Source organism: Pelodiscus sinensis, chromosome 32 (genome assembly GCF_052426305.1).
Source record: "Pelodiscus sinensis isolate ZL-2025 chromosome 32, ASM5242630v1, whole genome shotgun sequence".
NCBI lineage: Eukaryota > Metazoa > Chordata > Testudines > Trionychidae > Pelodiscus > Pelodiscus sinensis.
The window spans coordinates 5774465-5802300 of NC_143083.1; the positions used below are offsets into that span (position 1 = coordinate 5774465).

The 27836-nt window shown below is 57.3% G+C and overlaps 2 protein-coding genes across 2 annotated transcripts in view; one reads left to right on the top strand and one right to left on the bottom strand.

The window, feature by feature from the left end:
* Positions 1–2780: 2780 nt before the first annotated feature.
* LOC149520886 (uncharacterized) lies at positions 2781–4721 on the bottom strand. The gene is made up of 2 exons (XM_089775007.1): positions 3717–4721; positions 2781–3521 (listed from the first exon to the last, which is right to left on the bottom strand). Exons 1-2 carry the CDS (start codon positions 4264–4266, stop codon positions 3103–3105), a joined length of 969 nt encoding a protein of 322 aa, XP_089631133.1. The 5' UTR covers positions 4267–4721; the 3' UTR covers positions 2781–3102.
* An 18743-nt stretch (positions 4722–23464) lies between these two features.
* Positions 23465–27836, top strand: part of FBN3 (fibrillin 3) — a 175344-nt gene continuing 170972 nt past the window's right edge. The window contains exons 1-2 of the mRNA XM_075903143.2: positions 23465–23622; positions 26898–27169. Coding sequence (XP_075759258.2) covers positions 27000–27169 — 170 coding nt within the window. The 5' untranslated portion in view covers positions 23465–23622; positions 26898–26999. The remainder of the gene's footprint in view (positions 23623–26897; positions 27170–27836) is intronic.

Consider the following 27836-nt stretch of genomic DNA (forward strand, 5'->3'; position numbering starts at 1 on the left):
AAATGACCCCTTTCCCCCCCCCCCCCCCCGGAAGCCCCCCTCAAGAAAGAGTTGTGTGGAGCAAAACAAAATGTTTAGTTTAATGAAAATGAATATTTTGTTTTGATTTTTATCTCAGCAGGAAAATCAATTCTGTTTTAGTTTGAAACAAACCTCGCCCATCCACCCCACCAACCCTCCCTGTTTGGCCACCAGACCAAAACCCACTTTGTTCAACTCTCAGGCCGAGCACGCTTGGAAATCAGGCTTTGAATCTCCATTTCTTGATTTCTGCCCATTTCCTCCAAGGTATCTGACTGCACTGACCCTGAATCCTGTTCCTGAGTATTCCCGAACCCTGCCTGATCTGGATCAACCCTGGATTTGATTCCACTCCATCTTTCCCATCCTTCTAAAAACATTTTATCCTATCAGAAGTAGAGCTGGGATGGATGGCGGGGATCAGACACAAGGTCAGGCTCAAAAGACAGCCTGGACCTCAGTCTGAAATGCACCTTTCCTGGCTCTCTGAAAAGCCCCACTTGCTTTGCTATGCAGATGTTCGCGGGTTGCTGGGCTGTTTGTGTCCGGGCTTGGGAGCTGGACTAGCACAGGGATGCTCGAGGCACTTACTGTATTTCCAGCCTGGATGGGAACCAGAAAGCCCCGACACATTTCCAAGCCGGACTCCAAACCAAAGCACGTGGAACATGCTGGATTTTGGAGGCTTTATCAGGGTCAGATCTGAGAATCTTGAGGTTCCTGGTGTCTTCCTGCAGTGCGAGTGTCCCAGGTCCCTGACACTGACCCATTCTCCCTGGCACGGCGTTGGGCTTTTCAGTCTCTTTTGTCTCTGTTTTACTGGCGCTCTGGTTTCTCCCCATGGCTCTGCTTTCCCTGAGACGGATCTCCAGAGAGTCTGCACCAGACACACACTGCCCCGGGCAGGCAGGGATTTCTGATGGGGGGGGGGGGCATGCCAGGATTTTGGTAAGTGTGGCAGGGCTGCACGCTCTGTCTCACTGTCACACACAGCCAGTCTGTGCGGGTACGTCTACACTACAGCGCTAGTTCGAATTAACGCATCTAGAACTAAAAACTAGTTCGAACTAGCGTTTTGCTAGTTCGAACTAGCGCGTCCACACTGATTGGACGCAGGGGGGCATTTAAGGGCAGCTGAAACCAGTTCTGGCAGGGCATCAGGTCAGCAGTTGCTTTGTGTGGCTGCTGTCTGAGGCTATCTGAGGCTCGAGCTTAAAGGGACCCCCCTGGACAGCCGGTTCTCAGCTTTTCCTGCTTGCTTGCCAACCTCGCCGAGGGACAGCAAAGCGTCGGTCTCTGTGCCCGTCTGTGTCGGTGCTTCCCTTCGGGGGGGCCGCCGCAGGTGGCAACATGGAGCCACAGCTCGCCCTGCACCTTCTGGTGCACATTCTGGACTTGCTGCTGCAAGCCTGCCAGCAATGGCTCGAGGCTGCCTGGCACCACCTGGGGAACGTCAGCCCCCTGCCTCTCCGCCTGGCCGCCCTGGGGGCCATGGAGGAGCCGCGGCGGCGCCCTGGCACTGGTGTGCCCCGCCGCGTCTGGCGTCTGGACACCAGCAGCGACTGGTGGGACCGCATAGTCCTGGAGTGCTGGGACGACCGACAGTGGACCCAGAACTTTAGGATGAGGAGGGACACCTTCCTGGAGCTCTGCGAGTGGCTCGCCCCTGCCCTGCACAGAAGGGACACTCGCATGAGGCCCGCCATCGCCCTCCAGAAGCGGGTGGCCATCGCCCTCTGGAAGCTCTCCACGCCGGACAGCTACAGATCCGTCGGGAACCAGTTCGGCGTGGGGAGATCCACTGTCGGAGCAGTGCTCATGCAGGTACGGCGCTCGTCGGCCACCGAGCCGGGGGGGAGGGGGGCTGCGAGGAGGGGATGGGCCGCCCCAGGGACAAAGGGGGGGGGGCGGGAGGAGGCGAAGGCGCCCCGCACCGGAGGGGTCGGGCTGTCCCGGCCGTACTACACGCCGCCAGGGGGGTTGCTTCCGGGAGTGGGGCGCGGGGCACTGCCAGGGCACGCACGCTCCCAGCCACCTGTGCGCCCCACTGATTGGCGCTTTGCTGTGTCTCTCTCCGCAGGTGGTCAAGGCCATCAACCGGGTGCTGCTTCGCAGGGTGGTCCGCCTCGCCGACCCGGACGCCGTCATCCGGGGATTCGGCGCCCTCGGCTTCCCCAACTGCGGGGGGGCCATCGACGGGACGCACATCCCCATCCGTGCCCCGGAACACCAGGCGTCCCGGTACGTGAACCGCAAGGGGTACTTCTCTGTCATCCTGCAGGCCGTGTGTGACCACCGGGGACAGTTCACGACATAAATGTGGGCTGGTCCGGCAAAGCACACGACGCACGGGTGTACCGGAACTCCTCCGTGTGCCAGCGGCTGCAGGACGGGACCTTCTTCCCCGACCGCCACATCAGGGTCGGGGACGTGGACATGCCCGTCTGCCTGGTGGGGGATGCCGCCTACCCACTGCAGCCGTGGCTCATGAAGCCCTACACGGGGCACCTCAATCCCTCCCGCCAGGCCTTCAATAACAGGCTGAGCAGGGCCCGCATCGTGTTGGAGGGGGCCTTCGGGTGACTGAAAGCCCGCTTTCGATGCCTCCTCACCCGTCTGGACCTGGCCGAGCACAACATCCCTCCCGTGGTGGCGGCATGTTGTGTGCTCCACAATTTGTGTGAGCGGAAGGGGGAGGCTTTCCTGCCAGCCTGGATGGCTGAGGCTGACCGCATGGCTGGACACTACGGTCAGCCCCGCACCGCCGCCGTCCGGGAAGCCCAGCGGGGGGCCATCCGGATCCGGGAAGCCCTGCGGGAGAGCTTCCAGGTGGAGGAGGAGGAGGACTGACCTCTCCCTGCATGCCCCACCGGGGCCTTCTTCCACCCTACCCCCGCCCTTCCCCTTTCCCCTCCCTACCTACTGTCAAATAAAGACACCTGTTTTTCAAACAAAAACGTCTGTTTATTTCACAGAACTGGGGTGGGGGAGGGAGGAATGAAGGTGGGAGAAGGGAGGGGGAAACCTGGGACGAGGGAGCTGGAAGGGGAGGGGAGGGAAGGGAGGAAGGGAAAGGAAAGCTCAGGGGTGGGAGTCCGGCTGCCTCTCCCGTCTCGCCACACTGCGGGTCCAGGGGCGTCGGTGGGGAATGGTTGTGGAGGGGGGGGCAGAGGGGACAGGGGGTGTGGAGGAAGCAGGAGCGGAAGCAAGAGGAGCAGGGGGAGCAAGAGGGGGAGCAGGGGGAGGAGGAAATGGAAAGCGGTCCAGCAGGCTCTGGAGGTGGCCTCGCAGGGCACGGCCCTGCTCCTCCAGGGCCTCCAGACTCCTCTGGCGCAGCCTGAGGTCCTCCTGGACCCAGTGGTCCTGGAGACGGAGCTGTCGGTCCAGGAACCGGAGATGCCGCCTCTGGTAGTCCTCCTGGTTCCTGGCTGTCCTGCTTGCCCGGGCGCGGGCGGCTGCTGCAGGCGGTGTGGTGCGCCCTGCAGGCCCCGGTGCTGCAGCTGTGGTGCAAGAAGACCAGCGGTCAATTACCCCAGGGGCCCAGGTGTGTGAAACCCAGCTCCCCTCTGCAAGGCCAGGGCCCCTGCAGGATCCCCAGCTGCTGCTCCGTGGTGGGCAAGGCCCAGGCGCACGGTCCCGGGGCTCCCTCTCGCCCCAGCCCCCTGTACACATAAGGGGAACACAAAGGTACTCACAGGTGGACGCCTCCCCGGCCTCTGACGATGCAGGCGAGCGGGTCTGTGGCGTGCCTTGGGGGTCCCGGGTCCTGGGCAGGCTGGCGGCAGGCTCCTGGCTCTCAGAGCCCTCTTCCTCCTCCTCCGTGTCCAGGAGCGGTCCCTCTGCCCCGGGGTCAATCACGTCCCGGGGGGCAGGGATGGCATGAGGCCCCAGGATGCGGTCCAGGGCATGGAAGTGGGGGCAGGCCTCCGGGTCGGCCCCTGGCAGGCAAGCCCGGGAGTAGGACTGCCGCAAGTCTTTAATCTTGCAGCGCACCTGCTCCCGGCTGCGCTGGTGGCCCCTGGCGGCCAGGCTGGCAGCCATGCGTCCGTAGACGGCCGCGTTCCGGTGGCTAGTGCGGAGATCGTGGACATTGGAGGCTTCCCCCCAAACCTCGATGAGGTCCACGATCTCCGCACTTGACCAGGCGGGCACCCGCCTTTTGCGCCCCCGGGCAGGCTCCCGGGAGCCGCCAGGCTGGTCCTGGGGAGCAGTGGAGGGCTGGGAGCCCTCGGATGGCTGGCTCATTGTGTGGCAGGTGCAGGCTGTGCAGGCACGGGTGCTTGCAGCCTTGCAACTGGCACAAAGTGAGTAGCCAGCCCGTGGCCCTTTAAGGGCTCCGGGGCTGGGAGGGGGGCAATAGAGTTTCCCTGGTGTTGGCCAGAGTGGCCACCAGGGAAACCTGGGAAGCCTTAGCCTCCCACTAGTTCGAACTAAAGGGCTACACAGCCCTTAGTTCGAACTAGCTATTTCGAACTAGGCGTTAGTCCTCGTAAAATGAGGTTTACCTAGTTCGAACTAAGCGCTCCGTTAGTTCGAATTAAGTTCAAACTAACGGAGCGCTAGTGTAGCGCCTAGGAAAGTTAGTTCGAACTAACTTTCTAGTGTAGACATACCCTGCCACACTGTGCCCCCAGCCCCTGTCACAAACTGTCTCTTGTTCACACTCACACACTCCTTCTTTCTCCCTGTAGTCCCAGGCCCACCCCTTCCACCCGAGGCCTCACCCCTTCTGGGAGGCCTGGAGCTGGCCCGTCACCACTTACCAACATTTGTGAAGTGCCCCCCGCCCGCGCTCTAGTCCTGCAGCCCTCAGGAAATTGTCTCTGAGCACAAAGCGACCCTCCCTGACGTCTCAGAAGGCCATGGCCATCGGGGCTGAAATTGCTTGGAAACAAAGAGCCGGTACACTGCCAGTGGGGCGTCCCGAGCGGCTCTGGGGGGTGTAACTGGTGTAACTTTCACCCCCGGCTGGCCCCAGACTCCCCGGCAGCTTTGCTAGGCAGACCAGGGAGAAGCGAAAGTGAGAGAGGGTGAACCTCCCCCGCAGAACGGCTGCGGTCTGTGGCCATCAGCAAACACAAGGGCCCTGCTCTTCGCAGCTCAGAAAGGAGCCCCCCAAAGTGATGGGAATGCAGGAAACAGGCGCTAAGCATTCCTGTGCTTGCTTATCTCCCCCCACCCTGCGCGAGGGCTCTGCTGTGATGACAAGGAGGAGCCAGGCAGAGCCGGCGTGACTCATGTCTGCAGTGAGCGGGGCTGGAAACCCCTCCGCACGCCACACCATGGGAGACTGGCCTGGAGGCAGGGGTGAGATGGCTTCATCGTGCTCATCGGCACCCTGGGGAATACGACCCTAGAGAGTGCTCATTTAGAACATGCAGCAACCCGTCGTGCTGGGCTTTCCGTAGCCAACCCGGCCTGGTGCGTTTGCCCCAGTACAACAGTGCTCCTGAGTGTAACGCACACAGAAGAGGGTTCACGGATGCCGGGGACGTCCACCACACCACTTCGGTGCCCCCCATTCACATTGGCTACGTCTACACTGGCATGATTTTCCAGAAACGCTTTTAACAGAAAAGTTTTCCGTTAAAAGCATTTTCGGAAAAGTGCGTCTAGATTGGCAGGATGCTTTTCTGCTAAAGCACTTTTTGCGGAAAAGCGTCCATGGCCAATCTAAACATGCTTTTCCGCAAAGAAGCCCCGATCGCCATTTTCGTGATCGGGGCTTTTTTGCGGAAAACAGTACTGTGCTGTTTACACTGGCCCTCTTGCGCAAATGATTTTGCCCAAACGGGAGCAGCACAGTATTTCCGCAAGAACACCGACAATCTTACATGAGATCGTCAGTGTTCTTGCAGAAATTCAAGCGGCCAGTGTAGACAGCTGGCAAGTTTTTCTGCAAAAGCAGATGATTTTGCAGAAAAACTTGCCAGTCTAGACACAGCCATTGTGTTGGCAGATTTCAGAGCCAGGCACCCAGCACGTTCTGCATTTCCTGACTCACCCTGCACTAAATGTCAGTTCCCTGCTTCTGGGGCAGGGCTCTAGGGCGCGTGTCACTTTTGCTCATGGGGGTTGGAGCAGCCAGGGTTTCCCAGGTCAGCACGGTCTTTGCTCCATGGCAGGTTTGGCCCATGATCTGTTCTGACCTCTGTGTTATCTAATCTGCTTGGGAATGTTTCCATTCAAGAGCCAGGAGCTGCTTCTGTTGGTGTTTTCCTTCCTTAGCTGAACACTCCCCCTTCTCTGGGATAAAGCCCTTGCACCTGATCCCTGAGTCATTTACACTAACTAAGGGCTTGTTTTCATTTACCATGAGATCCACCTTGCAGAGATCAATCTCCTGGGGGTTTGATTGAGTGGGTCTAGTAAGGACCCGCTAAATGGACCATTGATCGCACTGTTAACTCTGCTTCTCCACTGGGTGGTGAGGAGGAAGGGAAGTGGCAGGGAGGGTGTCCCTGGCCGTTGTCAAAAGCTGGGAATGGGCGATAGGGGAGGGATTACTGGATGGTTCCCGGTTCTGTTCACTCCCTCTGGGGCGTCTGGCACTGGCTGCTGCCGGCCGACCGGACACTGGGCTGGATGGGCCTTGGTCTGACCCCGCCTGGCCGCTCTGATGTTCTTACTCACCATGGCCAGAGAAGGCGCTGTCAGTTCTTCATCTTCCCATGGCAGGAGTGCTGCCTCTATTAGTGTCACTGCAGTGACAAAAGCTGATTGATCGAAGGCTTTTGGACCCAGGACGTTATTCTGCCTCCAGGGTCTGCAGCATTAGGGAGGGAGGGATGGAGGGGAAAGATTTAAATCAGGACGAGAGCACAGATATACCCTGTTCTATTGTGTCACGGGGTGTCTGGTCCGCGCAACCCGCTTTCGCAGGCCCCTCTGGGCAATGCAGGGTGCCACTAAATTCTGGGCAGAGTGGGGGGTCCGGGCCCACCCTCTTTCCGAACCCCAACCCAGGGCCCTAACACCAAGAGTGCGACTCTCAGTGGTCGCAGGGGGGCATAGACCCCAAACATGCCTGCTCTTGGGGTTCACGGCCCGCCCTGGGTCTGGTCCACTCCGCCGCCGGTTAACGCCCAGCGTAGTTACCCTCCGCTCCTGTCGTCCCTTCGCCTTCCGTGCTTCCCCTCCACTCACTTCCCTCGCGGCCCCCTCCGGGTTCGCGCCGCCTTTCCCCTTCCGCATTCCACCCCCTCTCCCTTGGTGCCTCCGTGCCCTTTATACTGCTCCCCCTGCGGTGGTTCTCCTCACCCTCGCACTTCCGGGTTACCGCCCCGGCGCTCTCCGTTACGCCTGTGACGTGACGTCATCAGCGCGCTCGGGCGCTTGGTGATGACGCGCTCCCTCCCCGTCTCTGGGCGTTCCCGGGGCCGCTCGGCCCGTGTTGCTAGCTCCCCCTTCACCGGCCGCATCCTGCGGTGTCGGTGAGTGACGGGGTTGCTCCACCCCGTCACACATCTCCCCCGTTTCCCCAGTTCTTACACTCCCTGTTTGCTTGTTACCCAGCATCCGTGAGAGGCAGTCTGCATTCAGGTTGTCTTTACCTGGTTTATGTTTTACTTCAAAACAAAATGGCTGCATGCTTAGATACCAACGGAGGATTCGCGCATTAGTGTCCTTCATATTCTGCATCCACTTCAAGGGCGCGTGGTTGGTCACCAACGTGAAGGGGTTACCTATAAGGAAATAGCGCAGAGAGTCTACTGCCCACTTAATGGCTAGCGCTTCCTTCTCTATTACGGCATATAATAGCCGCAAAACGGCTTCCAGCTGCTGTAGGTGGTCTTCTCAGGAGTTGCTGAAGACGACAATATCGTCTATGTATGTGGTTGCGTAGTCCTGGTGGTCCTCCAAGACTTCGTCCATCAGTCTTTGAAATGTGGCAGTTGCTCCATGCAATCCGAACGGCATGGTGACGAAATGAAATAGTCCGAACGGGGTAGCGAATGCCATCTTTTCTTTTGACGCCGGTGACAGGGGTATCTGCCAATAGCCCTTGGTAAGGTCGATTGTCGACAAATACTTGGCACGTCCTAAGCGCTCTAAAAGTTCGTCCACCCTGGGCATGGGGTACGCGTCGAATTTGGACACCGCATTCACTTTGCGAAAGTCGATGCAAAATCGTATGGCTCCATCCTCCTTTGGGACTAATACGATTGGGCTCCGCCACTCGCTTCATGATTTTTCCACCACTCCCCACCGTATCATATCTTGCAGCTCTTGCTGGACGGTGTCCCATAGCTTTCTGGGGACGGGGAGTACCGGGTCTCTTATCTTCTGAACATGGTCCATATTGCTCTCATGGCATACTAGTGTTGTCTTCCTGGGTCAGCTCATCAGGCTGGCTGCCGATTGTCGCAACACTGCTTGGAGTTGTTCCTGTTGGTCACAATTTAGTTCCGTACCCATGGGGCTAGCCGCCCAGGTGACCTCTTCCTCTCCCCATGGCCCAAACTCGATCTCAGTATTGAGGGCCTCTGCCAGGGGGCCTCCCGGGGTATCCATCGTTTTAACAGGTTGATGTGGTAAACATGGCTCTGCCGTCATTTACCCCCCACTTGGACTTCGTAGTCCACCTCCCCAATCCTTTTGGTTACCCGGTAGGGCCCTTGCCATTTGGCCAATAGTTTAGACTCTCCTGTTGGCAATAATACTAATACTGGGTCGCCTGGACTAAAGGTCCTCGTTCGCGTTCCCACATCGTAATGGCAGGCTTGTGCTTCCTGTGCCTTTTTCAAATTCTCGTGGGCCCACCTTCCTATCGTTTGCATTCTGTCCCGCAATTTAATTACATATTGGACCGCCCCTAATGCGGTCGAAGCTTGCTCTTCCCACCCTTCTCGTACCAGGTCTAGTATTCCCCGAGGCCGCCGACCATACAACAGTTCAAACGGGGAAAACCCCACCGAGGCCTGTGATACCTCCCGTATCGCGAAGAGTAGGGGTGGTAATAACTTATCCCAGTCCCGTGGATCGTCCTGTACCAGCTTCCGCAGCATTGCCTTTAGGGTCTGGTTGAAACGCTCAACTAATCCATCCGTTTGGGGGTGGTAGGCCACTGTGCGAATCTTCTTCACCTGTAGCCACTTACATAACTCCTGCATTAGGCGGGACACCAGGTTTGTGCACTGGTCGGTCAAGATCTCTTTAGGAAGACCGACCCGTGCGAACATCTTCACTAACTCGTCCGCTATGGTGGCGGCATTGGTCTTACGCAAGGGGACAGCCTCTGGGTAACAGGTCGCATAATCAACTACCACCAATATATACTGGTGCCCCCTTCGAGTTCGTTCGAGGGGTCCTACAAGGTCCATGCCCACCCGTGCGAAGGGCTCTGTCACCAGTGGCATGGGCACCAGGGCTGCTCGGGGCACCCGGGCTCCAGCGGTCCGCTGACATTGCGTGCAAGACATACAAAAATTCTTAATGTCTTGGTACAACCCGGGCCAATAAAACCGCTGGAGCACCCGCTGCTGGGTTTTCTCCGTTCCCAGGTGCCCAGCCCAGTGGTTATTGTGGGCCAACTCCATCACTTGCCACCTATACGCCTTAGGCACGATCAGCTGGGTTTCTCTGTTCTCCACCCCCGTGATCCGATATAATCTATCCCCCTGGATCTCGAAGTAGGGGCCCTGTCCATGTCGCTTGCCTACCCCTTCGCCACCTTCCCTGGGTACTAGTGCGTTTTCCCACGCGTGTTGCAGCGTCGGGTCCTCCCGTTGCAGGACCAGGAAATCTCCCGTATCGACCTCCAGGGCCATCACCGGCCCCTGGGGTTCCTCCATGCCCGCCCCTCGCTGGGGTGGCCGCGTCTTGTCCCCTTCCTGGGTTACCCATACTTCCCTTACGTCCCCCCGGCCGTCGGGGTCTCTCTCCCCTAGGAGTCACCTCAGCCTGGGCCAGTCCCGGCCAAGCAAAACGGGGCAGGGCAGCCGCGGTGTCACCGCCACCCGTAGCTCTCCACCCTTTTGTCCGTCATGCAACCTAACGTGGGTTGTCGGGTACGGCTGGATGTCGCCGTGTACACACTTGATCCATACCTGAGGCAGTGTGGGCACTACCCCTCCTCGGGCATCCCTTCTCACCAATGTCTGTCCACACCCTGAATCCAACATGGCCTCTACCATTTCCCCGTTCAAACGCACTCGCCTCGTTATACGGGCTCGGCTTACCTCTTGCCGCGGGCCCCTCCTGGGGGTAGGCTGTCCTTACATGCAGTCCATCATGGGGCACTCCCTGCGAAAGTGGCCTTCCTGACCGCACTGGAAGCATGTTGGCCTCGGTGATGGGCCCGTCTTGCCTTCCGGACTCCTCTCGTCGTGGTTCCAGGTCTCCCTCCTTTCGTGACTCTCGGGGCTACGCCACACGAAGGCCAGCCGTCGATCTAGGCCTCGTCCCGGGGGGTTTCTTGCACTCGTTCCTTCGCTGTCCCGCCCCTCTTTCCCTCGTGGGCTAGGGCCTCCACGTCCCACCGGGTTGGTTCCCGTTCCTACCTTGCCGCGGTCTTCTAGTCCTTCCGCCGCCAGGAAATGCTCCATTAGGGTTACTGCCTCTTCCAGGGTCCCTGGCAAATGTCGGCGAACCCACCATTGACCTTCTGAGGGGAGCACCTGCAAATACTGCTCCAGTACTACCAGCTCCAGCCACCACAACCCCGCTTTCCTAATCCATTGGGCCACCGCCCGGGGTCATTCCCCTACTATGTACTTGGCCGCCCGGAACCTTTGCCTATAGGTCTCCGGTGAAATACCTAACTGGTCGAGTATTGCCTCCTTGACCTTGTAGTAACACAGGGAGGCCCAGTCGGACAGGCCCCTATAGGCTAGCTGTGCCGGGCCGGAGAGATAGGGGGCGAGTATAGTGGCCCAGTGTTCCTGGGGCCAGCAAGCCGCCGCTGCCACCCGCTCGAAAGTTACCAGAAACGCTTCCGCGTCGTCCTCCGGCCCCAACTTGGCGAGCCTAATGGGGAGTCGTGAGTGCGCCGTCATATCATCGTCCCCTTCGGCGATGGGCCCAGCTACCCTCGTTCCATCCTTCAACTCCCGTACCAGCTGTCTTTGCTGCTCCCGAAATTCGGAGGTTAGTTGCTGTAACGCCTCCGTTTGTTGTTTCTGCAGCTGGCGTTGGCTATCCACCAGCCACTCCACAATCTTGTCTGCGTCCATGGCGCCTGTATCTTCTCGCGAGTGAAGAGACAGAAAACGAAAACAAAGCTACCCTGCTTTACGTGCCCTATGTCACAGGGCCCCAATCACTGCCCACATTCTCCACCACGTGTCACGGGGTGTCTGGTCCGCGCACCCCACTTTCGCAGGCCCCTCTGGGCAATACGGGGTGCCACTAAATTCTGGGCCTCCTGGGCGGAGTGGGGGGTCCGGGCCCACCCTCTCTCCGAACCCCGACCTAGGGCCCTAACACCAGGAGTGCGACTCTCAGTGGTCACAGGGGGGCATAGACCCCAAACACGCCTGCTCTCGGGGTACACAGCCCGCCCTGGGTCTGGTCCACTCCGCCGCCGATTAACGCCCGGCGTACTTACCCTCCGCTCCTGTCGTCCCTTCGCCTTCCGTGCTTCCCCTCCACTCACTTCCCTCGCGGCCCCCTCCGGGTTCGCGCCGCCTTTCCCCTTCCGCGTTCCACCCCCTCACCCTTGGGGCCTCCGTGCCCTTTATACTGCTTCCCCTGCGGTGGTTCTCCTCACCCCCGCACTTCCGGGTTCCTGCCCCGGCACTCTCCGTCACGCCTGTGACATGACGTCATCAGCGCGCTCGGGCTCTTGGTGATGACGCGCTCCCTCCCCATCTCTGGGCGTTCGTGTCGCTAGCTCTCCCTTCACCGGCCGCATCCTGCGGCGTCGGTGAGTGACGGGGTTGCTCCACCCCGTGTCATATTGCCTTAGACAAGAGCTTGGAATCAGCTCCTCCACCAGCTAAAACCTGACTGGTCTACACTAGGCAGGTGGCCAAAGTTAGCCATGTTAGATTGATTTTATAATGAATGTGTCTGCACCCCCCCACACACTGATTTTAAGGACTTTTAAAATCAGTGTTGATATTCTACCTACTGCTAAATTCGACCCACTAATTTTGTCCCTTAATCCACTTAACGTGTTCTATTGATATTGGGTTGTGCTCATTTTCTTGGCAGAATGGTATGTGTCTTACACAATATGCAGCACATATAATGTTGGTATAGCCCATTATCAACCCAACATGTCATCTCCTCAGAGAAGGACAGCAGGTTTGTCTGACAAGGCCCATTTCCGTAAGGGCGCTAATTATATTCCTCTCCTTTACGTCTGTGTCCATTGAACGCTACATACAAAGAACGCAGAACTGGCGCGGCCCTGCCATTCGCTCTCGGTTACTCAGGAGGTCAGAAAGATCATCATAATGGTCCCTTCTAGGGACCGTGACTCCATGGGATGAACTTGGAGCATACTAGCTGTGTCACCAATAGAACAGAGCTTCTCATGGTGCTTTTCCATGGACCACTTGCAGGTCTGGCCTTACCATGAGGTGAACTGAGGTGGCCGCCTCAGGTGCCAGACTGTGGTGGTGGGAGGGAGGGGGCGCCACTAGGACCCAGAGTGTGGAAAATTGTGTCTGCTGCTGGTGCGTGTGTATTCTCTCTGCAGTCCCATGAGAGGCGAGAACAGGAAGGAGGCAGAATCGAGACCTTTCAAAGTTTTGGCCCAAGCGAGAGGGCGTGGGGGCGTCATTTGAACTTCCCACCTCGGGTGCCAAAATGTCGTGGGCCGGCCCTGCCCACTTGAATATTGCTGAGGGTCTCAGCAGTCTGGGTAATGATCTCTCCAAATGTTCATCCCTTAGCCAACTGTTGTAAAGCGCTTTGGAGAAAAGTGCTCTATTTAAAACCCCCTTCATAATTCATGCGTGTTTGTTCTAGAACTAACAGCGCCCAACTCTTATTTTAATATGAGGAGGGATCTCTCCGCAGCCTTGCTGGACATGGGAAAGTCACTTCTTGCTCAGGCCACTGCAGCCCTGCACATCCCAAATCACCCCCATCCCTCCCCACCACCCACTCCAGCCTACCTCTTATTCTGCCCAAGGCCACTGCCTCACCTTACATGCCCAGGATCCAGGCACCTAATTAATGCAACCATGCCTGCAAGCCACTGATTAGGTGGGCGTCCCTTCATTCCTGGGTGTGCACCTTCCACGGACCTATCCACGGACCACCTGAATGGCACTCGTGGATCCGGTCTGAGCACCTCTGATGCAGAGCTTTCCGCCACCGCGCTGCTAGCTTGGCTTGCACCCTCCCGTGCCCCTCGCACCATCTCACATGCATGGAGCAAGTAGCGTCACGTGCCATAAGCGCTGTCAGAGTCCAGGGCAATGAAGGATGAATGAGAGACAGACACCTGGGAGAGGCAAGGAGCTATGAAGTAAGATCCCATTACCCAAGGCCCTTACACATTCAGGGGAGACAGATTTGCTGCTGGCACTCGGTCTATTCCCTCATTAAATCAAACAGGAAAAGAGAGACCCTGGAGGTGCCGGGCTACAGACAGGCAAGTCACTCCTGGCCAAATAGTGACATCAGCGGACGGACGAACTCACAGCCGAGCGGAGCGGTGGCGGCAGCTTGCGCCCAACTTCAGCCAAGAGAATAACAGGAGAAGCCCGTTTCCAGCAGAACACAAATAGGAACAATAATCCCAGGAGGTCACGATAATGATGCAGATCCCTGCAGGCGGGGAGGGAGCTCCAGCCAGACAGCCTGAGACTTGGAGACATCCTCTCTGTGTGTCTCTCCCAAGCAAGCCGCAAACTGGACGGTTTTCCTGTCCCGCCGCGGGCCAGCCAAGAGCCCTGCCTCCCTGCACGGCCTGGGAATTTGGAAGTGGCTGCTGGCATCCAGTGCCCTGCTGGACATGGCTCTGCTCTCACCACAGCTGACCTCTGCATGTTTGGCAGGAGTATTTCAGACCAGGCACTGCTTCCCCGGGAGACGCCTGCTCTGAGACAAGGCCCTTTGCTTTCCGTTTTCATTTCCCATGTTTCTTGGGAGTTCATCAGTGTTTATTACCACCCCAAGAGAAACAGGGGAAAGTCCCTGCAAACACTATTACTCCTTTCTCTGGGTAAATGTCAGGCTCCATTCTGGTGGCCAAAAGGATGGGGAAATAAAGTATTCGGTAGATTAATGCTTTGAATTTTGTTCATCACTGGGGTCTGCTGCTGAATTAAAACCTCTCAACGCACAATGCCACAATCTCTCTCGAATCCTCCAATGAGACTTTTCAAGTCAATTAACAGTGCACTGCTGTAGACTTAGAACTACTAGCCTATAATTCCATTTCACAATTGGGCCACACCCTTTGCAGAACATACACTCAACTTCACCCTTTGCTTCTGTTTGTGTGTGTTTGTTTTTTAAAACTTTTGAATCCTTCCTCGCGGAGCAGGAGAGGGACTACATTTCCCAGCACTCCCTTGGCAGCTAGGGGCAGGAAAGAGGGGGAGGAAAGGGAGAAGCTGTGGGACCTGTGCACAGCAGCTTGCTGTGAGTGGGGAGCTGGCTGCTAGAAGGGGTGTCCCTGTGAATGGGGAAGGTGTGTGCTTAGGGAGTGGGAAGCTCTCACCCCCTCAAGCCTTCCCCAGGCTGGCTTAGGTCTGGTGGCCTCCGGACTTTCCAGGGGACTAGGGCAGTAGAGCGAGACCTTGGTCAGTTGCCAGCCCCTAGGAGACAGGTAGCATGTCTCCCCTCATTTGTCCTGCTCTGTAATCTAAACAGGCTAACGCTGGTCGACCCTCAGAATTTCCATTCCAGGAAGAATTCTGGCCTCTCGACATTTATTTTCATCCTAAATCAGAACAGAGTCAGAATTACAAAATTTGCAGTGAAATGAAATTTTTGGGGAACCCTCCCCCCCCCCCCAGGTAGTTTTCAGTCAAGTTGAAGTGCTTCGTTTCACCCACAGTTTCGTCTGGTCTAAAGCTAAAAATGATCAAATTGAACCAAAATTCTTCATTCATATCGGTGTGTCAACCTAATTGAACTGTTTGGATAACATTTAATCAAAAATCTAACCAACATGCATACATTCACCTGGGACAGTTCAGTTTTGTCGAATCAACATTTTCTAAGAGAAAACTGGTGGGCCTGGATCCAGCCCACGACCAAAATTGGTGAAATGGCCCCCCGGTTAAAATGATTGCCTACCCCAATCTAGACCATCCCTGACAGGTGATCTTAAAAATCTCTGACGATGGAGATTCCACAGCCTCCCGAGGCAATTTATTCCAGGTTTAACCACCCTGACAGGAAGTTTTTCCTAATGTCCAACCTAAACTGCCCTTGCTGTACTTGCAGCCTGTTGTTTCTTATCCTATCCAAGGAGAACAATTTCCCCTCTCCTCCTCGTAAGAACCTTTTAGGTACTTGAAAGTTGTTATCCTATCCTCTCTCACCTGTCTTCTCTCCTCTAGATGAAATAAACCCATTTTTTTTTCAATCTTCTTACATAGGCCATGTTTCCTAGACTTTCAATCATTTTTTTTTACTCTTCTCTGGACTTTCTTCAATTTATCCACCTCTTTTACAAAATGTGGCACCCAGAAATGGATGCAATTCTCCAGCTGAGGCCTAATCAGCGCAAAGTTGAGCAGAATTATTTCTCATGCCTTGCTAACCACACTCCTGCTAATACATTTCAGAATTATATTTTCTTTGTTTTTGTTTTGTTTTGTTTTTTGCAACACCGTCACACTGTTGACTCATATTTAGCTTGTGGTCCACTATGACCCCTCGATCCCTTTGTACAGTACTCCTTCCTAGAAGGTCGCTTCCCATGCCATATGCGTGAAACGGATTGTTCCTTCCTAAGTGGAGCACTTTCCATTTGTCCTTATTAAACTTCATCCTGTTGACCTCAAACCATTTCTCCAGTTTAGCCAGATCATTCTGAATTATGACCCAGTCCTCTAAAGCACTCCCAGCCTCTCCCAGCTTGGAATCATCTGCTAACTAAATAAGCGTCCTCCCTATGGCAGTATCTAAACTAAAGGAAAGATCCAGAATGGATCCCTGCAGAACCCACCTCGTTATGCCCTTCCAGCATGACTATAAACTATTGATAAATATCTTCTGGGAACAGTTTTCCAACTGGTTTTGCTTCCACCTTGTAGCAGCCCCAGCTAGGTTGGAGTTCCTTCCTTGGTTTATGAGAAGGTCATGCAAGACAGTCTCGAAAGCTTCACTAAAGTCATGACTCCCCCATCCACAAGGTTGCTGGACTAGAGGTTCAACCTGGAGTGACGCATGAGTAGCCGGGGGGACTGTGCGCAGGGCCCAGAGGCAAGACCACACGGCAGAGGGTCAGTCCCAGGACGCGGCTGGCTGTTCTTTGCCTTGCCGGCTGGCCTCTGACCTGGCAGACGCTTGCTCTGCGGTGATAGTGAAGAAGTGTCTGCAGAGACGAGCTAGTCGCGTGAGCCGTTCTCTGGGCCGTGGGGAGGGAGGCTACAGCGAGTCTGACATTTCCCAGGAAACGGCGGGATTGCCTTACCGCTGGCAGCACAAAGAGGCAATTTTCCTTCTAAATCAGGCAGCAGCTGCAGCCAAGGTTCCACTGTGAAATCCCACGGCACTAGCAGCGTGGCTTTTTATGAATCAACTCTTAATAAACGTCCAGCGCCTGCATCTTTGCAGCAGCCCCTCTTGGCTTTGATCTGGATTTGCCCGCGCTCAGCACGGCTGCTGCCGCCTGCCAAGCTACAGAAGAAAAAAAGGTTGTTTTCCTTAGGTTGGAAATAAAAGGTTGTTTTTTTTTTTCAGGGTTGGCTGCGACGCTGCGTGTTATTCATCACTGCCTCAGCCCCGTGCCTTTGCTCCCATCCAGAGCGCACACGGAAACACTTTCCCTGTGGTTTCCCTCCTCTGTGGAGTCAGATTCCTAGAAAACAAAAGGAATGTCGCAACAGTGCACACCAGCGTGGAGGCCTGGGGGTTTTGGCTCCCGCACCAGGAAGGCAACTGTCTGCTAAGCATGGCGGCCTGACGGCACCCGCTGCTGCCCTGCGCTGGGATTCGATGCTGTGACTGGCGTAAGCCATTGGATTCTTCTCCCCGGGAGATGCTCTCTGCTCAGCCTGCTCCACTGGAATCCCCACGTGCTCCGTGCTGCCTTGGCCACATGGACAGCAATTGGGAACAGCCCTGACACCGTAGGAGGCTGAAAATACTCAGCATAGCAGAGGTAGCTACCGATCCCCCAGCTTACCTGTGCATCTTCTGTAGCTTCCTTCTTCACTGCCTCATCGCCTGCCCCCAGAGCCAGACTGGGGCCCTTTGATGTCATAGAACTCTAGAACTGGAAGGGCCCTTGAGAGACATCGAGTCCAGTCCCCTGCCCTCAGGGCAGGACCCAGCACCAGCTAGAGCAGCCCTGGCAGGCGTCTGTCCAACCTGCTCTTCAATATTCCCAGTGCTGGAGATCCCACAACCCCCCTCGGCACTCTTGCTCCGGCTGGGGAGCAGGAGGGACCTGGCTGCAAGGGATGCTGGAGGTGTCCTGAGACAGAGCAAGGCTGGGAAAAGGCAGGCAGAGCTGGGGAGCCTAGGAGAGCTCCCAGGCTGCAGGACCTGAGGCAAGGCCTGAGGGCACTAGGGCTGCAAGGAGGCAGCCAGGACAGGCAAAGACAGTGGGCCCACACCCCCTTCCCAAAGAGGAGTGGCTCGTTTCAGGCTGCAGTCTGCCCTGGAGGCAGGGGCTGGATGACGAATGGCCGTGGGTCACTGAGGCAAGGTGGGGGCAGGGGGTTCCCTGGGAGGGGAGGACCCCAGAGTGCAGGGACATGGAGCTGAGCCAGCAGAAGACTGCACCAGTGGCTGGGGCACTGACCGGCTTGTCGAGCGGCAGGGGGGACTGGTCTGGCTGCAGCGGGGGGGCACCTGGTCTCCGTGGGAAACCGGGCACCAATGGCTGGAAGCTGGTGCCTGGACCTAGACACTGGGACACCCGAGGAGGCAGGAGCAGGGAGTTTGTCTGTGTGTGTCCGTTTGTTCAAGAACTCCTAAGTGCTAAGAGCGAGGGCCACCAAGTTTGCTAGGTAGCTTCCTCTTCTCCTCATTTAAAGCCGCATCAGGGTTTGGCTGTGCCAGGACAGGCGATGGCCACCACGGGAGTTCAGAGGGTATCACTGCATAGCTTGGGGGTGTGGATTTTCTACCCCCCGAGTGCCGCAGTGGTATGGACCCATGTTTATAGTGCAGACCGGGGCTCAGGATATGAGTTGCATGATCGTAGGCTGGTCATGGGGGGCTGATAGACTTGCTGGGCCCCTGAGCAATATGGGAGGTGTGGCTCTGCATCCCTGGAAGAAGTGGGGCCTTTGGCAAAAGGGGTGGGGTCAGGGCAGGGCCTGGAGCACACCTCCCCCACTCCAGCCAGCCCGGCGTGTCCCCCCCCCCCCCCCAGAGTGTGCCAACTGATGCTCCGGTGGTGATTTAAAGGCTTGGGTTCCAGGTGCTGCTGCTGTAGTAGCACCAGTGGCCCCAGGCCCTGGGGCAGTTGCCCTTCAGTCGGCAGGCCTGGCTGGTTACGAGCCGCTCAGGCTGGGACTCACAGCAGCAAAGTGGTGTTTCAACCTCTCTCTGGTCCGGATTGCAGCCTGCGCCCCAATGCCACGTGACGTCCACGTGGACGACTCCTGCAGCCCTCTGCCTACATGCGTCACGTGGAGAGTCAGTGATCAGCCACTTGCCGGCTTTCCCATGACTCCCGAGGTGCATTCTGGATAAAGATTAGCACCTGCTCTGTGCAGGGTGTGAACAGAGGGGAGCTAGCGCTGCACCATTTCACTTAGACGCCGTGTGTGCGACACCGTGAGTACAGACTAGCTAGAAATTAGCACCACGTCATTACATGGATTAAAAGCTGGTTCTCAATGTCACTGTGAATGGGGACTCCAACCTCAAATGGGAATATTTCCAGTGGGGTCCCACAGGGATCCTTCTTGGCCCTACCTTATTGAGTGTCCCAATTAGAAGAAGACCTAAAATCATCACTGGTGAAGTCTGCCGTTGAGCGAGTGGAAACACTGACGAGGCCAGGTCAGACCCAGCGCGGTCCGGCTCAGTGGATAAGACGGGTGCAAGCAAGCACTAGGCGGTTGAAAGAGGTGAAATGGAAAGTTCTCAGTGACTGGAGGAAGCTGCTGGACCTGGCTCTTACTGTCGAGTTCTTGCACAAACGGACTCGCGGACGGGACGGACAGGCAGACGCACGCTGTAAGAGAAAGGGCCATCGAAGGCTGACCCGACTAGTCTGTAAGTACCACTGGGCGGGACACCTCAGTATGAACGGGCTCTTGGGGCTAGCGGGCACAGGCTGGGCCTGGAAGCTAGACAAATGCAGGCTGGAAATAAGGTGAGAATGTTTGGCAGCGAGACTGAGGAACCAGGATGGATTTTTCCCATTGCTGAATCAAGACTGGCTGCTTCTCTCCAAGGTCTGGCCTGGGAATCGCTTGGGGGCAAGTGTCTGGGCTGTGGCTAATGGGAGGTGCTGATCACAGTGGACCCTTCTGGCCTTGGAATCCAGGCCTCTGGGAAGTTCCTTTGTGCTGAGCTCTCTGGGAGGCTTCGGAGTAACCCTTCCCACCCGGCACACGTGCAAGTGGGCCCCTTCTGGAGTTCACTCCGCCGGGCTTCCCCAGGGCGGGAATTCCTCACGGGGCCCTGGAGAACTGATCAGTCACCTCCTTTCCTGGGACGTCGCAGGGACTGCAAGTCCCTCAGGGCCTTGGCAGGGCAAGGGGATGCTGGGAGAGCCGCGCTCCCAGCTGGGAAGAGAGGGGAGAAAGTTGGTGCCACTCATCTGTCCCCTCCCCCACTTCCCCGCGCCTCTCCTGCTATGAATGCCAACATCCCAGGCAGAGAACCTGGCTTTGTTTGCCTGCTGGGCTGGGTCTGCTTGGAGTTGCGATTCTGGGCTGTAACTTACTGCAAACAACCTCCCAGCTGCTGAGCTGTGATTCTGCAAACGGCTCCCACCCAAAGGCACCAAACAACCCATCATCGGAGAAGGGGGGACAAATGGGGATTCTGAAAAATATACACAAATGGCAGCAATTCCTTGCTGCCGGTAAGAAACTTTGGGTGACCAGCCCTGTGATGGATGGTGGGAGGGTGAAGAAGGTTTTGCTGTCTTGCTGGGATGCCGAGGTTCTTGTGTTTACTGGGCTGAAAAGTGTGAATGTAGAAAAACAAGGAACAAGCTAAGCCAAAAGGGTACAGGGAGATGTGCAGATGTTAGGTAGAATAATAAACTTCTTAACCATCAGGCTATGTCTAGACTGCAAGCCTCTTTCGAAAGCGTCTAGACTACAACCAGTACTTTCAAAAAAGCAAGCCGTTTTTTCGAAAGAGAGCACCTAGGCAGTCTGGACTAGTTTGCATTGCATAGCGTCTTTTTTCGAAAGAGCACTTTCAAAAAAGGGCGTTATTCCTCGTAAAACAAGGTTTTCCGCGGTTGAAAAACCTGCTGCGTTCTTTTGATTTACTTTTGAAAGAATGCGGCTGCAGTCTAGATGCAGGGGACGTTTTTTCAAAAAACCCTGTAGTCTAGACACTCCCTCAGAGTGAAATGTAAGGAAAAGCCCTGTCTTCCCTTCCCTTGCTATAAAGGGGGCTGCATCTCATTGTATGGCACCAGCAGAGATTCCTCAAACAGAAAATTGTCAGTTTAACATGCTGGGTTTTGCGGGTCAGCAAATTAGACATTAACAGAGCCGGCGTGTGGGGTCGGATTCTAGCATAGGTGGCATGCTGGAGTGACCACTTTCCATTGCAAGGCAGATTTAAAACAAACCAAAGGAAGTTCTTCACACAATATGCAGTCAACCTGTGGAACTCCTTGCTGTGAAGCCCAGGACTTTAACAGGTTCAGAAAAGACCTAGATAAATTCATGGAGGCTAGTCCATCAATGGCTATTAGCCAGGATGGGCAGGAATAGTGTCCCTAGGCTCTGTGGCTACGTCTACACTGGCATGATTTTCCAAAAATGCTTTTAACGGAAAACTTTTCCGTTAAAAGCATTTTCAGAAAAGCACTTCTAGATTGGCAGGATGCTTTTCCGCAAAAGCTCTTTTTGCGGAAAAGTGTCTGTGGCCAATCTAGACGCGGTTTTCTGCAAAAAAAAGTCCCGATCGCCATTTTCACGATCGGGGCTTTTTTGCGGAAAACAGTACTGTGCTGTTTACACTGGCCCTCTTGCGCAAATGATTTGCGCAAGAGGGCTTTTGCCCAAACGGGAGCAGCACAGTATTTCCGCAAGAACACCGACAATCTTACATGAGATCATCAGTGTTCTTGTGGAAATTCAAGCGGCCAGTGTAGACAGCTGGCAAGTTTTTCCGCAAAAGCAGATGATTTTGCGGAAAAACTGGCCAGTCTAGACACAGCCTATGTGTGTCAGAGGCTGGGAACAGGTAATAGGGGAGGGATCACGTGATGACTCCCAGTTCTGTTCACTCCCTCTGGGCATCTGGCATTAGCTGCTGTTGGCAGACAGGGTACTGGGCTAGATGGACCTTTGGTCTGACCCAGTGTGGCCGTTCTCATGTTCTTAATCCTTCACTTGCCTGCTCTACTCCAAGAGCATAGCACAGCAGGCAGGAGTAAAAGCCTAAGCAATGTAGAAAGGGGATTTAATGAATTACAACTCCACAGGAATTTCTCCCTGGGAGAGGAAGGGAAGGAAGCAAAACAACCCATCACAGATTTTCAAGGGTATTTAAGTGTCTGAAGCGGCCAATGGTCACCCAAGGGGCTTCCAGAAGTGCCCTTGGTGTCTAACTCACACAGATTTCTCATCTTTGAGCATCTAGGCATCTATCTGCATCTTCAAGTGCTTGTGCCTTTACGAATCTGGCCCCTTGACACCTCGGGGATGGGCACCCTGGAAATACCAGACTAGAACAGAGTTTCCTGTGGCTGCCATTCGCCCTAATTTGCTTAGCCCTTGAGAAAGCAACATTTAATCTCTCGTCACTCCACTATTGCACAGCATGGCATAAGGGCCCAATCCTGCTGCTCTTGCTCAAGCGAAAGGCGTATTCAGTTCAGTGGGAGTAAAGCTTGCAGGATTGGGCCCCCAACCAGACCCTGTAAAGCACAAAAAACTGCCTGACCTCTGGAGCGCTGTCTGTCCCCTCTCTCCTAGCTTGCTGTTAATTAGGCCAAGCATGGTTTGACTTCTGTAAAGCTAGCAGGGGGCTGATTGCTGGGAGAGAAAAGAACAAAGGGGACAGCGAGGACCTTGCAAAGAGGCAGGAGAAGGCTGAAGAAGCTGCAGTTGCGGAGCAGGCCTGGCGTTTGTCAGAGGATTTCGACACCTCTGTGCATTGATCCCTGGGTTGCATGTGGACTCTGAGTGGGGGAGGGGGAGTGTAAAAGGGTAGCAGAGCAGGGGCAGATATGCTCTTAGGACAATAGAAAGCCCCAATCCTATCACTGGGCGCTTTGCATGCAAATTTTCCGGCTCCTTTTGGTTCTATTCAGTTACCCGTCCCACACTTCGCTGCTTTTCAGGAGTTCATGGGCGCTCCTTTGGCCTATTAGCGGGTCTGCACTGGATTTTCTGGGGAGAGTTCTGGTATTTCCTTGCTGCACAGCACTGGTGGCGTTTAGTTCCTGCACAAACCAAGGGTGTGCAGAGACACACGTGAAAAGAGTCCGAGGTGTGTGTGTGTCTGTGCACACGTGCTTTTTATTGTGCAAGAGAAGGCATCAATAATCATTATTGAAACAAGATGGAGAGGAAACCTGCCTTGTGCACCGCCAGCAAATCCAGGCCAGGAAGGGATGTGTGAGGAGAAGAAAGAGCGAATCTAAAGCTATCAGCAGCCGACTGTGGAGAGTTAATAACACATTTTGAAATCTCAAAAATTGGGGTTTGGGGACGGGGGAGGGGTTAATGTGGCGTTTGTCTGATATCTCTGAGCTGGATCATTTCGCTCCAACCTCCCTTGATTATCCCTGATCAATTGCAGCAAAACATCTGGCAGGAAATGTCTTTTACTTTCTCCTTTCCATTGCTCTAATAGGGGATCATTTTTCCCTCCTTCCAAAAAAGAGCAACCAATCACCCCCCCTCCGAGAGTGGATTCTCCCCCCCCCCCCCCCCAGTCTTTTGATGTGAAATCATTGTTACTAATTTTCTTCTGCTGCCTAAAGCTGGGACCAGCAGCCAGTCAATGGAGTTGAAGCGGGTGTTCAGCATGAGGTGAACCAGATGGGTCTCCAACACACAAGGAAGGGTTTGGTGGGAACTATGTCCGCATTCAAAAGTCTCTTGCTAAACTCAACCTCTCCCCCCATCCCCCCTCCTTGGAGTGAAAAACTTTTGGCTCAAGAATGCAGTAGAGTTGTTCTCCTGTTCCTCCCACTCCTCCTGCACCCCTTCTCCCGCGACAAGGCCCTCCCCCTCTCCAAGCTGGATTCGGCTGCACCTTTTTTCTTTTCTTCAGGGGTGAGGGCTTTACTCCCTGCTTCTCTGCCCAGATCTCCACTAAACAAAGGAGCTCTGGGCACATCACCGGCTCCAGGACAACAAGGTATTTAAAGACTAAATCCAGCCCTCTGGAAGTGGCTAAGGGGATGCTTCTCTCTCCTCCTCCCTCTCTCCAAGCTAGCTTGCAGTGCGCTGCATTTTCTCTCTTTCAGTTTTCCCTCTTTAGGTCTGACACCCCGCTTGAAATCTCTTTCCTCTTCCCCTCCAGCCTGTCCCAGCTCCCCGAGTCCTCCCCGCCTTGGGCACTGTGCGTGTCTTCCAAAGAGCGCTGGGCCGTCTCCGCGCTGCAGAGCACTTGGGAGCTTTTGTGACTCTGGCGAGGCTGGAAACGACTTTTCCATTCGCTCGTTTGAACGCTTCCAGGGGAGCGCGCCTCGACTGAGGCTCGGGGGTGCGCCTCTGCTCGCGCGGCGGAGCGCGGGGGTCGCTCCCGGCCCCTGGGACCCGGCTTGCGCGCGTGTGGGGCTCGGAGATCCCCCTTTGTCTCGCGGGAGCGAACCCCCTCGCCCCGCGGAGGAGCAGGCTGGTGCCGGGAGGGCAGGTCCTTTGTCTCGCCCTTTGCTCTGCGTCCCGGCTCGCTCCTCGCGCGGTGGGACTAGGGCGCCGGAGCGCGTGGCCTCGGGAGCCCGGCGGCTCTGGCCCGGGCGTGCTCTGGAGCCGGGAGTTTGCAGGCACCTTTCGGCCTCGGCGGGGCTGCTGGGGGCTGGCTGGAGCGGGAAGGCGCGGGGGGGGGGGGCTTTCCTGTGGGGAGGGGGCCCGGGGGTGCGCGATGCTCTGCGGTGGGCGGGGGGCCAGCCCCAGGGAGTGAGGGCGGGGGGCAGAGCTGCTGAGTGTTTGCACATGCCAGGGCGGGGCTGGAGGACGAGGGAGGGGGCGCTCGGCGGGGGGGGATTAAGCATCTCGAGTTTCCCACACTGCCTGCCCCTCTCAGCGCAGCCCCACTGCCCGGCTCCGGCCCTGCCTCCCCACATGCATCCTGAGCTCAGGACACAGGGCCTCAGCCCAAGGCCCCCGCCGGCCCGGCCCTGGCACCCGCCTGGTGTCCACAGCCCCAGCCCTGGGGTGGCGCCTTTCTCCCCTCTGCTCACCCTGCCCCTTTGCCTGGGCCCTGCGGGCATGGGGCTGGAGGGGGCGAGGGCTGCCAGATGGTTCCAACAGAAATCCCGGACACGCTTGACACGACACCACAATCTGCATCCCCCTGAGTTCGAACACACCCCGGTTCTAGTGTCTCCATGTGTTTCCCGCACAGAAAGCTCCAACACCGACCGGACTGTCGGGTTCAGAACCTAGACGGGGCGGACAGGCACAGAAGCTGAGCCACTGAAATAAAGCCGCTGGAGGTGTCTGTGGGCTCCAAATCCCTGGCTTCTTGGCTCCCAGTAACATGGGCCAAATCCCTCCCCCCACGCCCTCCCCCAGCCACGGCCCCCAGTGACACGGGCCAAGTCCCAACCTCCAGGCCCTCCCCCGGCCACGGCCCCCAGTGACACGGGCCAAGTCCCAACCCCCACGCCCTCCCCCAGCCACGATCCCCAGTGACACGGGCTGAGTCCCAACCTCCAGGCCCTCCCCCGGCCACGGCCCCCAGTGACACGGGCCAAGTCCCAACCCCCACGCCCTCCCCCAGCCACGGCCCCCAGTGACACGGGCCAAGTCCCAACCTCCAGGCCCTCCCCCGGCCACGGCCCCCAGTGACACGGGCCAAGTCCCAACCCCCACGCCCTCCCCCAGCCACGATCCCCAGTGACATGGGCCGAGTCCCAACCCCCAGACCCTCCCCCAGCCACGACCCCCAGTGACACGGGCCAAGTCCCAACCCCCAGGCCCTCCCCCAGCCACGGCTCCCAGTGACACGAGCCGAATCCATCTCCTCAGGGCCTCCCCTGGCCACGGCTCCCAGTGACACGAGCCAAATCCATCTCCTCAGGGCCTCCCCTGGCCACGGCTCCCAGTGACACGAGCCGAATCCATCTCCTCAGGGCCTCCCCTGGCCACGGCTCCCAGTGACACGAGCCGAATCCCTCTCCTCAGGGCCTCCCCTGGCCACGGCTCCCAGTGACACGAGCCGAATCCCTCTCCTCAGGGCCTCCCCTGGCCATGACCCCCAGTGACACGGGCTGAGTCCCTCCCCGTACGCAAGCGCCCCGGTGTTGAGGCGCCTCCTCCGGGTGGCTGTCCAGGCAGTCTGGGCTCAGTGACCCAGGCCGTGGCAAAGTGACTGGAGCTGTGGCCTGGGACCCGGGCGTGGGCTGTGTCTGGGGACATGCCCAGGCCTTGTCTCCCACAGGCCACAGCACAGGTTGATGCCAGGCAGACGCTCCGGACTGAGGGCAGATGCTCTGACGCTGGCCTGTTTGCAGACCCAGGTGCCCTGTGCCCACCCTGGGCTGCCCACCCTGGGCTACTCCCCTTGCTGGTGCTAAGGGACACCCCAGGCCTGCTACTGCTGGACCCCACCATCGGCATTACAATCGCCCCCCCCCCCAGCTTTCATGCTGAGTCAGGCTGACACCCCCTCCCCCCCGCACCTGGTCTGGCCCCGCTCACGCACGGGCTCTTCCCTGCCACTCTGTTCGCTGCTCGGCCTAGAGCTCACGCCAGCCCCTGTATGGCCCAGACGCCTGCTGCTCTCACTGAGGCCCTGCAAATGCCAGCCCAGCCCTAGCCCGTGACATGGACCCTCATCTCCCTGGCCCAGGGACGTGCCTGCCATTCCAGCTCATGCAGACCCTCCACGCTCACCCCCTCTCCCCACCAGTCCCCGTCAGCCCTGGGGAGAGGAAGGGGATTTCAGGTGGAAGACGAGGCGCTGGGAACATGGCTTTCAGGGCAATGTACTGCCCATGCCTCTCTCCATCCCAGCCCCTGCCCCTCCCGGTCGGACGGGCACGTGGAGCTGGGAGGATGGAGCTGGGGAATTTGGCAAGCCGGAGTGGCCCCAAAATACGAGGCTACTTCTCCTGGGAAACCCCTGAATTCTGGGGGCCTGCAGCAACCAAACCTCCGGCCATGCTGCAGAAATTGGGTGCCCCTGTAGGTGGGCCCAGGGGGCGCAGAGGGAAGAAAGTATCTGCTCTCCGCAATGCTCCAGAGGGAGCTGCCTCTGTCCGTGCCCAGCTCTTGGGAAAGGAATTCTCTGGCAGCGGCTGTGTGCGCGAGCGTGTTAGCTGGAACCTGAACAAGAGAGCCAAAGTCAGTGCAATGTTATGACCTCATGCTATGAATGCGGGGGAGGGGGTCGGGCGCTGAATGATCATTTTAAAACTGTGAAAGCCCTGAAACACGTGTGTCTCCTCTGCCCTGTCTCTGCTTTAGGCTCAGAAGGGGCCCTCGGTGTTTGCTGCCAGAGTCCTTCCTCCAACAGCAACTGGAAGAGGCTTTCAGGGCAGCAGAGGGAACCAAAGACTCGGTGCCATCATGGGGGTGTTGTGGCTGGCCAAGTTCATGCTGGGATGTTCAGCGCTGTTGTACATGGAGCAAGCCCAGGGCCAATATGAAGGAGACTTGCAGGCAGAGAGATTTGCCGGCTATGAGGAAAGGCAGCCAGCAAACCGCGTGCGGAGAAGAGGCCAAGACACTTTACGAGGGTATGTTGAACCTTCATTTCTTTTTATGGTCGAGAACTTGGGCTGTCGATGCAGCATGCGGGGTCTGCAGAGCGGGCCGGCTCCGGGCTGTCGATGCAGCACGCGGGGTCTGCAGAGCGGGCCGGCTCCGGGCTGTCGATGCAGCACGCGGGGTCTGCAGAGCGGGCCGGCTCCGGGCTGTCGATGCAGCACGCGGGGACTGCAGAGCGGGCTGGCTCCAGGCTGTCGATGCAGCACGCGGGGTCTGCAGAGCGAGCCGGCTCTGGGCTGTCGATGCAGCACGCGGGGTCTGCAGAGCGAGCCGGCTCCGGGCTGTCGATGCAGCACGCGGGGTCTGCAGAGCGAGCCGGCTCCGGGCTGTCGATGCAGCACGCGGGGTCTGCAGAGCGAGCCGGCTCCGGGCTGTCGATGCAGCACGCGGGGTCTGCAGAGCGGGCTGGCTCTGGGCTGTCGATGCAGCACGCGGGGTCTGCAGAGCGGGCTGGCTCTGGGCTGTCGATGCAGCACGCGGGGTCTGCAGAGCGAGCCGGCTCCGGGCTGTCGATGCAGCACGCGGGGACTGCAGAGCGAGCCGGCTCCGGGCTGTCGATGCAGCACGCGGGGTCTGCAGAGCGGGCTGGCTCTGGGCTGTCGATGCAGCATGCAGAATCAGCAGAGCGGGCCGGCC

Excerpts from the sequence above, each read along its gene's own strand:
- LOC149520886 (XM_089775007.1), bottom strand. The coding sequence starts at position 4,266 with ATGAGCCAGCCATCCGAGGGCTCCCAGCCCTCCACTGCTCCCCAGGAC. Across the intron at positions 3,522-3,716 it reads GGCCGGGGAGGCGTCCACCT|CTGCAGCACCGGGGCCTGCA; the intron begins GTGAGTACCTTT and ends CTTGCACCACAG.